Source organism: Rhinichthys klamathensis, unplaced genomic scaffold (assembly GCF_029890125.1).
Source record: "Rhinichthys klamathensis goyatoka isolate OS25496 unplaced genomic scaffold, OSU_Roscu_1.1 h1tg000064l_1, whole genome shotgun sequence".
Taxonomy (NCBI): Eukaryota; Metazoa; Chordata; class Actinopteri; order Cypriniformes; family Leuciscidae; genus Rhinichthys; species Rhinichthys klamathensis.
In genome coordinates, this window is record NW_026606607.1 from 1,030,128 (window position 1) to 1,045,146 (window position 15,019).

General features: G+C 37.8%; 1 protein-coding gene across 11 annotated transcripts in view; it reads right to left on the reverse strand.

The window, feature by feature from the left end:
• kmt2ca (lysine (K)-specific methyltransferase 2Ca) overlaps nucleotides 1–15,019 on the reverse strand; it is a 164,091-nt gene that overhangs the window by 42,221 nt on the left and 106,851 nt on the right. For all 11 annotated transcript variants that reach the window (XM_056249816.1, XM_056249818.1, XM_056249819.1 and 8 more), the window contains 8 exons: nucleotides 13,473–13,589; nucleotides 12,691–12,795; nucleotides 10,920–11,024; nucleotides 7,781–7,962; nucleotides 5,841–6,005; nucleotides 5,515–5,624; nucleotides 1,779–1,856; nucleotides 1,422–1,634 (listed from right to left, as the gene is read on the reverse strand). In XM_056249816.1, the coding sequence (XP_056105791.1) occupies nucleotides 1,422–1,634; nucleotides 1,779–1,856; nucleotides 5,515–5,624; nucleotides 5,841–6,005; nucleotides 7,781–7,962; nucleotides 10,920–11,024; nucleotides 12,691–12,795; nucleotides 13,473–13,589 (1,075 nt within the window). The remainder of the gene's footprint in view (nucleotides 1–1,421; nucleotides 1,635–1,778; nucleotides 1,857–5,514; nucleotides 5,625–5,840; nucleotides 6,006–7,780; nucleotides 7,963–10,919; nucleotides 11,025–12,690; nucleotides 12,796–13,472; nucleotides 13,590–15,019) is intronic.

The window sequence follows — 15,019 nt, forward strand, 5'->3', positions numbered from 1 at the left end:
GTGCAATTATATCTTGTTATATTTTTTTATAATTTGCGTCATATCTTGGGTGTTACATTTTTACGCCATAATTTGTTTCATGGGGTGGAAATCATGTGGTAACAATCATGTGGTAAAGTCTTAACATAAAAAAATAAATAAACTCTTAACATGAACCCAGGAGACGGAGTTACTATTTAAAGTTGTAAATTGCAATTTTATATAGTATGCTCTGGCAGTGAGGGGGTTAAACTGCTGGCCCCATTCCTCATCATTACCCCCCTCCTGTTCTCTCAGACTGGTGCTCTGATGGAGGGGTTGGCCATTAATTCAGTTAGAGCCGTCCAGCCTCTGATCACTGGAATGCAAAGGCAGGTATAATTTGCTGACTGCTGTTTTCAAAGGCTCTCTTCTCTCTCCAAGTCAAATTCATTACACGGCTCACCTTCCTGTGGATTTCTCTCTCGCTCTCTCCACTGTTTTTTTTTTTTTTTTTACATTTTCAACAAATCTTTTCTTTTTTAAATCTATTTTCTAGATTATTCTGTCTTTATCGGTTATGTTCAGCTGTGTGATGGCTGTCATCACCAATTAACAATCACCGTCAAAGTCAAGTGGCACAATAAAGTCAAAGCCAGATATTTTATTATGATTTAAATTGTTTTACGAAAACTAAAACTAAAGCTATAAAAACACATTTTCATTATTTGAAATAAAATAAATGAGATCTTAAATTAGATCGATCAATCAATCAATCAATCAATCAATCAATCAATCAATCAATCAATCAATCAATCAATCAATCAGCTAGTTGCCAAGGCAACATTTCTCATTCTCTTTTAGTTTAACCCTTTAAGCCCTGAAGGCATTTTGAGTTGTTGTTTGAGACATACACAAAAGTAAAGACTCATAACTCCAAAACTAGCAAGGACAATCAAAAGGTAGGTATCGTTTGATAGAAAACTTTTTACACAAAAAAAAAAAAAAAAAAAAAATTACATTTGGACATTCTCATGCTGAGAAACTGCTGATAAAAAAAAAAAAAGAAGGGTGCTCAAGGGAAATTTGACACATCTTTCTTATTTGACATACAATAACCCAGGAAGGAAATAAGGTAGGAGGTCAAATCTTTTTTTGGTAACAGCATTTGGCACCAAGGTAGCCTTTTTGTTTAGCCCTTAACCTCAGTCAATGAACTATATAGACATTTTTATAAAAATGACAAAACAATAAAATTACTGAAACTTTAACTAAAATGAAAAACGAAAAGAGTAAATCTAATTTAAAATATTATCAAAAACTGTAATGGTATATTAATGATACTAAAATAACACTGGTTTGATTTGGGACTGGTCCCTGAAAACAAAATTTAGTGGTAAAGTAGTAATTGATCAAATATAATCAATAATATGATCACCTTTAAGCACAAACACATTCTTTACCTCTACTGTCATCCATATCTCCGTCCCTGAAGAGTTCAGCCTGAGGGTCAGGGGGCGTCTGCAGCACGGCAACACTGTTCTGATTGATGATCTTCAGCTTTAGTTTAGGTTTGGGTCGTCTGCGGCGGGCAGCTGGGACACATAAACTCTGGAGCTGGCACAAGCCTGACTCAGTCAGACACACGCCATCCTTAGTATACGTCCGCTGGAATTCTGGCACAGAACAGAAACACAGCAATAATGATTGCAAAAGTGCTCCGAGAATGTCCCTTTGACAGCAATTTAAGCAACATAATTATTACACAGCAAATCTGTTGAAGCTGAGAGTGCAATGATCAAAAAAGTATTTATAAATACCATTTTCCTTGACTTTTGCAAGAATCTGTGTCACTAAAGGAGGCTCGCTGATGTCCATGAGCTTTGCCACTGTGCCACCTGTAACAACACACAGTAAGAGGAAGATGGAAGCTTGACTTATTCCAGGGTTAACACTGCATACTCACAGTCATTTGTTTAGTTATTTATTGATAAGCGGACAGTCTGGAGCCATTAAAGGCAGATTACATTAACTGCTGCTTCATTCACACGAACAGGTTGCAGCGTGATTTAAAATTCAGGCCATCTGCTTTTTTTTAATGAACCACATTTTTCTAGAACAAAGTTTCATTGACCAAAACACTCTAGTTTCCATCTGTTAAAGAAGAATCAAGCATCAACGTCCACCATGATACAGACATAAACCAGAGAGAATACCCGAAGCGTCTTCACCTGAGGTTACGATTAGGGCATTTTTGTTCAGACATGCAAAATCCGATTTTTAGGCATATCCAACTCAAATCTGTTTAGTTCTAGTTCTTTGTAGTTTGAACAACCAAAACAAGCCATGAAATCAATTTAAAAACTCAATCCAAACTACAATCAAATGCCAATTAAATGTGATATTCGGAAATGTGAAAACTCCAGGGGCAGGATTTACGGAAATCTTCTTAGAAAAAGAAGTCTTAAGATAAAAAAAAGACAATTTGGCATTATCTGATTGTATGGCAGTTGCGGTTGCAAGGCAGTACGCAGAGCACGAAAAAAAGCATCAAGAGTCATGCATGCATGGCTGGGAGAATCCGAAGAATTGCAACAATGAGTAATTAAAGATCTTTTTGGTTTAAGGCAAAATGGTAGAAAAATGAATTATATCACGTTTGACCATTAGGTGGCGATGTCACCAAATCGATGTGGTATGGTCAGTGTGAGGTGACAATAAAAAATACAAAGTTTGGTGTCAATCATAGACAGTATAAGAAATGGACAGAGCTATCTCATTGGAACTCAGTTGAGACAGTTGAAGCCCATTTTTAGCGATTTTTGAGCACTTCCGTTTCTGACGCGCAGACTCAAACCGACTCAAACTAAGCTTGAACACGTGAGCAACCTGTCTGACAGACGTAAATATTCTAGTGGCTGTGCCAAGGGAATCTGAATCATTCCCTTCCGAAACTTGCAGAGCCGGAGATCGTGAGTATTAGCTGTCCATGAGCTCGCAGCAGGAGCAACTTTACAACTCTCTATGGGCTTCTTCCTTGACTTTATGCCTCCACGTCCCCCCGATTGCGCGCGAGTTTCTACTTCTGTCTATACGGTAATTTTCTCTAGTGTGCGCCAGAGAGTCGCGTGTTATGACGCAATCGTTAGCCTATTTTTAAAAAAACGGCTACGGGGCCATAACGTAAGATACAAAGTAATGGAGCCTTTTATACATTGTCGTGTTTCTTTAGAAATAAATAATGGACAAATGGAGTCTTTAAAAGCCTCAGATGTAAAGTTATTCGCTGTCAAAGTGACGCCAAAATGAATGGGAGTCAATGGAAATGCTAACGCAAGTGAAGTTCTGCTACAAGATGGCGGCACCCGGCCGGCTTCAACTTCCGGTCGATGGATTACCCCCTTGGTGTCAATATGCCGCAGCGTTGCAGAGTTACAACCTCAGAATCAGGTTGGCATCATGCCATTAAATTGTTAACTGCGTTATTCGAAAACGGTATGGTCTATCAAAAAGCTTTTAAAAATCTTTTGCCCACATAGTCTAAAGATGATCTGAGCCAATTTTGGTGAAATTTTGACCAAAGGTCTAAGAGTATTTAAAAGAAAAGCAGGTTTTCAAAGAAATTCAAAAATGGCGAACAGTGATTTTGACCAAATATGGAATAACTAATATCACTGTTCTTGGTGTGACTCAATGAATCTATGCAGACCAGTTGAAATAAAATAGGCAAAATTTAATCAAAAGACATTATCATTTATTGAAATTTCATAATAATTGTTGACCCCAAGGTGGCACTGTTCTGAAAGTTTTTGAGGACATTTAGGGCAAGATGCTGATGACCCATTACAATACAATAATGCAAAATTCTAAATGGCTGACCCCCAAAAATGTCCGAAATGGAAAAATTGCGTATCCTTCGACTCGGTATGCTGTATTGATTAAAAAGAGACCAGTTTTATGGCAAACCGTTCAGAAGTTATAAGCAAAAAGAGCCATTTTCAAATATAGCCTTGCATCCATTTTGATGTGCTCTTCGTCAAATTTGTTTGCACGTTATTCAAGAACGGTTTAGTTTATCAAAAAGCTTTCAATAACTTTTTGCCAGGGCTGTCTGAAGACGATGCGAGCCAATTTTGGTAAAAATTGGACAAACTGCCTGGGTCAGAAAAATAAAAATGGCGGAAAAATTTTCATGATGGAAAATGAAATCAAAGGGTGCAATCGAGGAATCAGTGGAATTTATATCTTTTTATTTCTAGCCCATACGGTTCAAATGTTATTAGCATAAACATGAGTGCAAATTTGGACAGTTGGTGGCGCTAAAGGGATTCTTTGTTAAAGGGGTCATATAATGGTACATGCACTTTTACAAGTTGATTGTACTGAAATGTGTGTTGGCAGTGTCTGTACACAACCATCATATAATGATAAAAATCCATCCAGTGGTTTTGTTTTAATCTCCTTATATGTTTTCCCCTGTCTTAAATTGAGCCGTTCGTTTTTGTGACGTAAATAAAACGGACTCCCCTCCCACGATTGTTGATTGACAGCCGCGTTTCAACACAGACCCGCCCTCGCTAGCTGTCAATCATAGTCAGCGCGGACCAGCGCGGTCATTGTTGATATGCTGGAGCACTGTCTATGAGCAGAATGGCGTCTAAGCGATTGTGGTGTTCTGTTCTTGGGTGTAATAACGAACACAGCAGTCATTTTAATGTTCCTAAATCCGAACCGCTGAAGATGCAGTGGCTGAGTTTGTTTTCGAAGGGAATATTCCCCACGAGCAACGTCAATGCTCATGTTTGCGCGAATCATTTCACACACCAGACTGCTTTATAAACGAGGATCAGTATAAAGCTGGTTTTGCTAAGAAGCAGCTCCTGAAGAAAGGATCGGTAGCAGATATTCGTGTTCCTGCTGAACCTCCAAAAGAACTGAAGTGAGTGTAACGTTTTATTAAACTTTATATTACTATTTATATTAATCCTTGTAAATCGCTAGCTGCATGCTTCACAATGAATGCGTCTAAGGTTTACACTCAGGGTACATTACGGCATGTTTTCTATGTATGACGTTCTCAATATAATGCATAATCCCACGTTTATACTGAACAACGCGTTATGGTTATGTGTTATTGTGTTACAAACGGTGTACGCCAGAGCCGGCTCTGGTGACGCATAGAACAGAGAGGCGGAGTCAGCAAAGCTCATGATCATTTAAAGTCATATGCACTGAAACGGCGTGCTGAAAACAGAGCTGTTTTTGACCAGGTAAAATAAGTGTTTTCTTGCAATTCTATTGAGAATTTTTAATTAAAGTATATTACAAACTTTTAATTTAGACCCTAAAGAATCATATTAGCTTGTACAAAAATGGCATTATATGACCCCTTTAAATGTTGAGGATGTCCTCTATCTGTGTGCCAAATTTCATAATTTTCCCAGAAGTGCTTCTATGGGCTGCCATACACTTAATGGTGGAAGAAGAAGAAGAAACAGGAATATATATTCTTAAGAATGTTTCACATATCCGGCCCCAGAGATTTGTAGCTCTTACCAGCTGTTGGCATGGTGTGCATTCTACATAGAGAGCAGTCAAAGCCCTCGTCCGCTGCATTCTCCACCTCTTCATCAGAGTTCAGCCCTTGACATGAGGCATGAACCCACCTGAAGACCATGCATCATGATTAGGCCACATTCATAATAACCAGACATCCATTAAGAAGAAGTCACAAAGGATGTAAATATCACAGGCTCAATGCAATGAATATTTCTCTCCATCAAGACCTGCATTTATTCATATACAATCTACTGCGGAGACATTTCCAATGATACTCTTTTATTCTGCCGTTATGACATTTGGCATGATAGAGTGCCACCCACCTGTCACACTGCCGGCACTGTAGGATGAGCTCTTCCTCTCTGTAGTTGCGCGCGCACACGGGACACACAGTGAGACTCGCACATGGGCCGCATTGCGTGTAGTTGTTCTGCCAGTCACACCGCAGGCCGGGGGACGTGGCTCCACACTGAGTACACAACACGCACCTGACGGAGAACAATGTAGTTACACACATATATAACATAGATTAGTGTGCAAAGACACGTTATCCCAGATACACACACTTGTAATCATAAATGTCTAAACCCATCCTTTCACACTCATTTTGTAGCCTTTCTGTGAATGGACACACCTCTTGTTTGCACATGGCTTAGCATCGACTACTCTGCCCTAAAAATAAATATTTAAATGGCTTCAACCCAAGTAAAGCTCTGACCGAATGCTTCACGATGTAATGCAAACCCAGTCTGTTTGAACGAGGATTACACGTGACATTACAGCAAATATGTATGAAATCCCTTTCGATCTTGTTTGAAAACAGCTGCTAAAGATCGAGAGTGTTAGATGGGTAGAGAGAGAGAGAAAAAAAACAATAGAGGGGGACACAAAGAGAGATTTGAGGCTAACAAAAAGATAAAGCTAAAGTATTGAGAGCAGGAGATCCATTTAAATGGAAGAAATTGAGAGAGAATGCCACAGACTCGTGAATCCATGGCACCTGTAAAGAAAAAAAGAAAATGCATGGGTATTTCACCCCAAAATCAAAAGAAAGAAATAAGAAACTATATTTTAGAAAATGAAGCTTTTGGAAAAGAAACTGAAGCCCATTTTAGGATCATTAGGACTTTGCATTTTGACATTATGAAATAACTTCAAGACCATTAAGCACATTTTTCTCCCAAATTAGTCCACACGACTAATGCACCATACATACCAATGGTTCTAAAGCCATATGATAGCTTTGTTTGAGGAACAGTCCAAAATTCAGCTCTTTATTCATGGAAAATGATCCCCTCTACTGCAGCTCAAAATTCACATTGCAGACTCACAACCAAATTTATATTCACAAAACAAGTTTCACAAATGAAAAACATTAAAGTTTACACACTTTACAATTCAACACTGATTGCTGAATCTGCATTTGCAAATTGTCATGAGTGTATGAAATGGTGTGTCTATTTTAATACTTTCCCGCCAGGCACAGATTTTCAATTTATTTTTATTTTTAAATGTTATTGAGTCAAAGCATCTGTGAATCATATTTTGTAAATATAATCATTTTGAGACTATTGTAGATCCATACAGAAATCTCACTTTTCATCCTTCATATTCAAACTGGTGCGTCACATTCAGTTACAACAAATGCAAGAAAAAATGATTAATTTCTGCAATTCTGTTACAAATTAATGCAAGTAATGCATTTTATTGTTCACTTTCTGTGACTATAATTTTAATAATTCTCACAATATTTGTGCAACTCTCTCGCTCTGCAAGTCATATCTTTCCAGAGAGACCTTTTTTTTGTATTTATTGTATTTATTTGTGCTATTGCTTTATATTAGTTCAGCTAGTAGTTTTTGGTGTGGTAATAAAACTTTAAATCAAAAGCTGTGAAATTTTACTGGTATCTGAAATTTTGGTGGCTTATATATTAAAATACATAGGACAAAACAATGAAAAGAACAACTATTATTATTTATTTATTTTTGTGGCAGGGCAAGTAAAAATTAACTACTGGCCTGACCGTGCCAGCAGAAAAAATCTTTAGCGCTGAGCTCTGATATATATATATATATATATAGCCTAAAGACCGACAGACAAAGATGAAGACAGAACTACTACAAAGTACTAAACTGGGCTGTGTTCAAAGCTGCTTCTAATTTTAGAGAAGACTTCTCTCTCTCTCTCTCTCTCTCTCTCTCTCTCTCTCTCTCTCTCTCTCTCTGTGTGTGTGTGTGTGTGTGTGTGTGTGTGTACATACCACTTGCACTTCCAGCTGCCTTTGGGTACATTCTGCAGTGGCGGGTCCAGACAGTATGTGTGGTAGCTAATGTCACAGTCATCACAGAGCAGTAAGCGCCCGGGGTCACTGGCCTGCCCACAGGCCTCACACACTGTGCACTCCAGACAGCGCCAGCCTTTACTCAACACCACTTTTGTGATCTAAAATGGGCACACACACACCTGAGGTCAGAGGTCACAGGTCAAGCACTAGTCTAAAGGGCAATGGAGGGTTATATATTTAGCAGGCAATTATCTGGATGGATATAAAAAACACAAAGAACACAGCTGTTAGATGTCTCTAGGGTCAGAGGTATTTGTCCGAAGGATTTGCTGGTATTTACAGATCAATTTATGTGGGTGGTGATAATTCAATCCAACCACATCGTCCTGTACTAAACAACAAGCATGTCCAGTCAGCCTGCTGTTCACCGGCACCTATGGGTTTGTATTCCACTGGGGAAAGGAATCATTTTATCCATATTAATAAAGGAAAATGTATATAGGCTCGACATGACAGCTATTTGGAGATGCAAACAGAATAGTTCAAATAAAAATTTAAATTATGTCATTATTTTCTCTGCTTCATGTCATTCCAAACCATATGACATTGTTTCCCCCATGAATCGCATAGAGCAGTTCATGCTACTTCTTTTCTATACAGAATGACCATGAGGTGCCAAACTCCAAAAGAGCACCATAAAAAAAGTCCTCTATAAAAAAATAAAAAATAACTCTATAAAAAATAACTCTATAAAAAATAACTCTATAATGAGTTTCACCTTTATTTTAATTCAAGTTTCACCTTTATTTTAAAAAATATTTATTTTTGCCTTTATCATGACAGGACAGTAAGCTGACAGGAAGCAAAGTGGGACAGGATTGGGAAAGGTCCGCGAGGCGGGACTCGAAGTCAGGTCGCCCGAAATGAAACAGTGCAACCAAAAACTCTGAGCTTTAAAAAGTTTGTACATAAACCATTGTAAAAGTACTCCATACGATTTAAGCTGTTTATTCCAAGTCTTCTAAGAGACACGGTCACTTTATGCAATGAACAGGAAAGCTCAACTGTACTTGCATGACGTGCAAGAACAAAATGAAATGGTGCGTGCGTTGATCAATGTTTAAATGTGAATAAAAGCCTAAATTAAATCTTTTTATCATATAAAACAACTGTCTATTCAGAAGACTTGGATAAAACCGCTGGATTCATATGGATTACTTTTATGATGTCTTAATGACATTTTGAAGCTTGACAATTTTGGTGTAATGTACATTCAATAAAGGGAAAGAAATCTCTCAGGTTTAATTAAAAAGATCTTTGTGTTTCGAGAATAAACAAAAGTATCATGGGTTTGGAATGACATGATGACACTGAGTAAATTATGACCGAATTTATATTTTTGGGTAAACCAGCCCTTTAAGTCAGTATTTAATAAAACGTCCTCTCTGCTGCAGCTCTCAAATTTCATTCAAACTTGTCCACATTCCATCATGACATGTTGCGCCTGTTTCAACACTAAAAAAGAGAAGTCATGACTCATGAAACACTAAAGAACCAATGATGTTTGATGATTTACAATTCCACTTTGTTTGTCATACAAAGCTATCGTATGGTTTTAGAAGTCTTTAGAAGGAATATACCACACAATTTGTACAGACTACTTTTATAATATGGTGTTTTTTTAATATATATTTGACAGTATAAATCATCATCCACTTTCCATTAGCTTGCATTTCTACCGCATTAACTAGCATTTCTCGTTTTTCAAATTTAAAAGGTTTAGAACAGCGTGAGGGTGAGTAAATAGCAGAATTTTCATCAATTATCTTTAAATAAATATCCTTGTTCTGTTATCTGGGATAAGAGCAATTATCTTCAGCAGCTGTGATTAGTCAGCTGCTTGCACAGACCAATGGATAAATGAATGAGAGGTAGACAGCTCTTTCACAGAAGCTGGCTAGCTCAGAATAGAAGACACCTGGCCGTGATATCTGCCAATTAGATACTGGATTTGAAAAAACGTGTGTAGGTTGCGCACTTTTATGGAATGGATAATATCAAGTTCCACATTCTGATGGGATAAGCCATATTTGAATCTGTGGTAAAACAGCTGATAAATGTTCACCTGCACACACAGGTCAGCTGAATTTTATATGAATGTACTGATCTGCAACAAAAGGATGAACTGTATGTTGCTTGGCAACCTTAATCAGCCTGCAGATCAGCTAATGAATTACATTAGGGATTCACAACAAGGGGTATGTGTTCCCTCAGGTGGTCCTTAAGCAAATACCAGGGGGTAAAGATTAGCATTTTAAATTGCTTGAAAAACCCTGAAATTGCAATTGATAATAAAATATCAGGGCTGTCAAAAATCACAATAGTTAATCAGATGTTTGCTACCAGAAAAGTAATAAGATTAAATGAAGTATAATATGAGATATAAGAATAAATTTTTGGTTTGGTGTTGTTGGAGTACTTCTGTCATACTGACGGGGTTTTCAGGGGTACATATTAAGACAATAAATGTTGGGACACACTACATTATATTACTGTGGTTATTATTAATAATACATTTATAGAACAGTGTTTACATCATATTGCTGGTGCTGCCATTTTAAACACTTAATAAGCCACTCCACCACCAACAATCTCTTTAATGCACAGCCTCTTGAGATTTATTACTTTAATTGTTCTTAATCAGGTCCAGAATCCACACTGGGAAAGTGAAAAAAAAAATCTGCAGAATCCATCTGGGCCTCTTTTATTAAATGAAGATCAGGAGGTTTCTCTACTTGGCATATCTCAAAGCGCTGAGAGATACTGAAAGCACCCTGGTGTATTCTTCTGCTGTCTTCACATGATAAAGATCTCTGCTTTAGTCTATCAACATAAGACACGTCTTTATGGTGTGCTTCATAATCCTCTTAACATATTACGCATTACCCTCAGGCTGCTTTCATCCAGGTCCTCTCACACACTGACCTGTCACACTTATCTCACGCACCATTAACCTTCACTCCAGATAAAAGCAGCTCATAATTTAAACCATTACGTCTCACGAACGGTGCTCGTGAGCGGGGTCAGCTGTGATTGATGGAGGCGGGGTACTTGCCTTAATATTGACGCAGAAGGGGTGGTAGCACTGGCCGCATTGGGAGCAGGCCAACAGTCTGCCCTCAGCACCCTGACCGAAGCTCCCACACACCACACACATGTCCTGGAGACACAAGAGAGATCAGAGACCAACCCGCTAAGTTAACTCTCATGCTCACTCTTAAAAAAAGATTATCTAAGGCTCATAATTTTTAAGAGCAGGATCATGTGCCCTAAAAAAGGAAAAAGGTCTAAGACGGGAGATGGTTTTACTATGATAGCTAAATTTCAAATGTTGCCTTCATGCATGTTGATGACATAACTTTGGTATTTTGTATTTTGGTAACACTTTACTTGAAGGGGTGTACATAAGACTGACATGACACCTTCATAACCATGACATGACATATGTCATGAATATGAAGTAGGGTTTATGCATGTTTATGACAACTGTCATTAAGTGTCTTTCGCTCAATAATGACATTTTGAATGCAAATATGACATTGTTTAAGATGTCTTCGTTATGACACCTTGACATAAACCATAACATCATAACCTGTCAGTGTCTTTGTCATGACAACTTGACATTAAATTAAGTTAAACTGTCATGTGGTTGGTTTTGACATTGGCTGTCATAAGGCCATTATAACTGTGTCATGAATATTTTTCGTGACCTCAACTACAGTGGTACAAATTGAATTTGTCATTAAACAGTTATAATGGCTTCATGACAGCCAATGTCAAAACCAGCCACCTGACAGTTTAATGTAATGTTAACCAATAAAGCTAAGTGGTTTCTTAAGTTTGATAATTAATCTGCTATGTCATGTTTATGACAGGTTGTGTTGTCTTAGTAATGTCAAGTTGTCATGACAAAGACACTGACAGGTTATGATTTATTGGTTTATGTCAAGGTGTCATAACAAAGACATCTCAAACAATGTCATATTTGCATTAAAAATGTCATAATTGAGCGAATGACACTTAATGACAGTTGTCACAAACATGCATAAAACTTCCTTCATATTCATAACATGTGTCATGTCATGATAATGAAGGTGTCATGTTAGTCTTATGCACACCCCTTCAAGTAAAGTGTTACCAAATACAACATGAAACCAGAGTGAGTACCACCTTGACTACATTTACATGCACAACTCAACTGAACGCTAAACATGTCATCAGGTTGATGTGCGCGTTTATAGGTCACAAGCTTCAAATCGGAATAGATTTTTTTGACGCGTTTTAAACAGCAGACTTAATATTTATCCATTTCTGGTCATAATTTGGAGACAATGAGCATATGACCCGTTGTGCCGTGCTGCTCATATTTATCACACAGTAAAAATGCCCCCCCCCCGCGCCCAAAACCAGACATCTGTGAATGAGAATACGAAACAAGGACTGGTGGGACTGTCCTGCTCCACTTCACAGACGCTGAGTGAAAGGAGAATTTTAGAATAACGGGACACTCATATATTTGCCACTTTATTCAACAGGAAGAACAGCTCGTTCCGATCATTCAACGCCATTACACATGCGCAGTTCTTTCAATTTCGGTTTATTAATCAGATCAAGTTTACATGTTCTCTCGATCGGATTAGAAGAGGAATAAACAACCCCTTTCAATCGGATCAAAATGTCATTCGAATCGAGCTCAATCGGATCAATTAAGGTGTTTACATGAAGGCTTTTCAGTCCGATTGAGCCGTCAATCCGATTACTAACGGATTATTTGGTTGCATGTAAACGTAGCCCTTTACTGCAAAAACGCTTCCTCAAATACTTACTTGTTTAAGTGTGAAGGAGTCAGAGGTGGAGAACATGACCACAGTGTTGTGCATGGAGTTCTCCTCCTCTTCTTTTACAACATATGGAGAATCCATAAAGCTCACCTGTAACAGGGCACATGACACCAGTTTAGACCCATCCACCGGTTTCTAAAATATTACTATACTGTGTCTAATACTATCATGGTTGTTTCTGGAAATGTTTTCACTGTAATCATGCAACTGAAAAGGTCAAATGTGGTCGATCTCACCATTTTTTATAGATAACCAAATACCATATGGTATACTTTCACATTAAAATCAGCAATGGACAGCCCTAGTTTTTGGCAACTGTCAAAAAATAGCATTTTAGAGAGCTTTGGGGCTAGAAATCGTCAACCCAATCTGGCAACACTGCCACAGGAATGGACCGTTAATATTTAAAGGCTTGTCATGGTAAAAAGTTACGTGACAATTTAGTGTGCTACTGGATTATAATGAGACTGGTTGACAAAGTTAAGACAAGATGTTCATTATGTGTGTAAACTACAGAACGGCTGCTGAGAATAAAATTGCCTATTTTATCATATTGGCAGCCAAGTACATGCTGGCTCAATCTCCCCCATCACAAGTCGTTCGTGTTGGGGAAAATGTCAGCATTTGCTATTTTGAAAAGGCCATTTGGGCTGGGAACTGCTGCTGAAGCTCTGCTGAGCGTGAGTGCATTTCTCAGGCTTTAATGTGAACATTAAGCACATCTGAGTGCTGTTTTATTTATGCTTGTAGAGGTGGGGGCTTCATACCCCAGGGGTCACCATGGGGCTGCTCTCCATCTTTAGCCTGGAGCGTCCCCTGCCACCTCTCCCAGACAGGTTAGTTCCCCTGGGTCGCCGCCTTCCAGGAAAGCCAGATCCACGACCCTAGAAGACAGAGACAGGGAGAGAAGATATTCATTTCTTTGAAGGCACAAAATTGTGTGTGAATATATAATACAAAAGGGCAAATACTCATTGCTAACAGGGCTAGATGATATATCAAATATTGTTTTGCTGGTGATATAAAATAAACCAACATGAGAATATCATGATGAATTTAATGTGCTTTATTAAGCCACCAAGTTCCCTAAAGACAGCGACAGTATGCCAATTGTCTCTGGTCATTGAATTATAATAGTATCTCTGATTTAAACCGTAGAAGAAAAAATTATAATTGAGTTGGGAAGTTTGATCCATTTTCACAAATTAGTTATTTGAAATGTACCGGTATGTTGCAAACACGGATTTCAGTTTTGTATCATCACTATTCTCTGAAGAAAATTAATAATAATAAATTATCTCCCTGACATGCATTCATGTAAAATATTTAGTTATGATGGCTTGACAAATCTACTATTTGAGATGCTGCTTCTTCCATCTTTGCTTTCAAGATATGACCATTAAACTCGGCACAGACCTTCAGGATGGTATGGTATGCTACACAGTATCTTTCTTTTCTTACTGGTCAAACTTCAGGTTTTTGTAAAACGGATGTTCAAAACTATAAAAAAAAAAAAAAAAAAAAAAGACTTTTATTGATGAGGTCCTAACTTTTATTGAATAACTCAAGAGTATTTATGGTGTGTTCCATTTGTCCTTGGAAGTGAAAAATACTTCATTCCCAGTAGGAACTGGAACGCCCACTCGAGTTGGAGCGGCTGGTAAACTCAGGGGAACCGCAACAACCCCGACTTCAGAATCCAATATGGCTGCTCAGAGCATCAATGTAGTGAAACAGTAGTAATATATTGTTTATTAGAACTTCTGTTTGTCTGTGTCTCAAACCCAGTGGTGCACTTTTATTTTGCGTATGCCTTGAGTGGGAATCATTTAAATAAGGAATATTGTGACTTGTTCGTTCCCGGAAGAAAACTCAAGACTACAACCGAGGTGTTTAAGGGGTTTTAGAAACAGTGGACTTTGTGCTTTATAACTTTGCAGACCTTTTTCATGATCAAACTGCAACATTACACATGAATGAAAGAATGTTGAAAATGTAAAGAAAAAAAGAAGAAAAAAAACATAATAGGTCCTCTTTAACAGAATCCCAGAATTTAAAAATAACACTTACTCTTGAACATTAAGCAATTTTGTACCAGTGTTTTATAACATTCTGCAAGAAGAAGAAGAAAAAAAAAAATCACCCTTTTCATTGCACTGAATTGCATTTCATAGAAATGCACACAAATTATCCTCTAACAGAACATGGTACTTTTGCTAGACTGATTTGGTTAAACAATGCTTTTGCTGTTTAGATGAAATAATTATCCACCTATAACCTAGCTTGACATGGTGGAAAACTTTCAAGAAGGCAC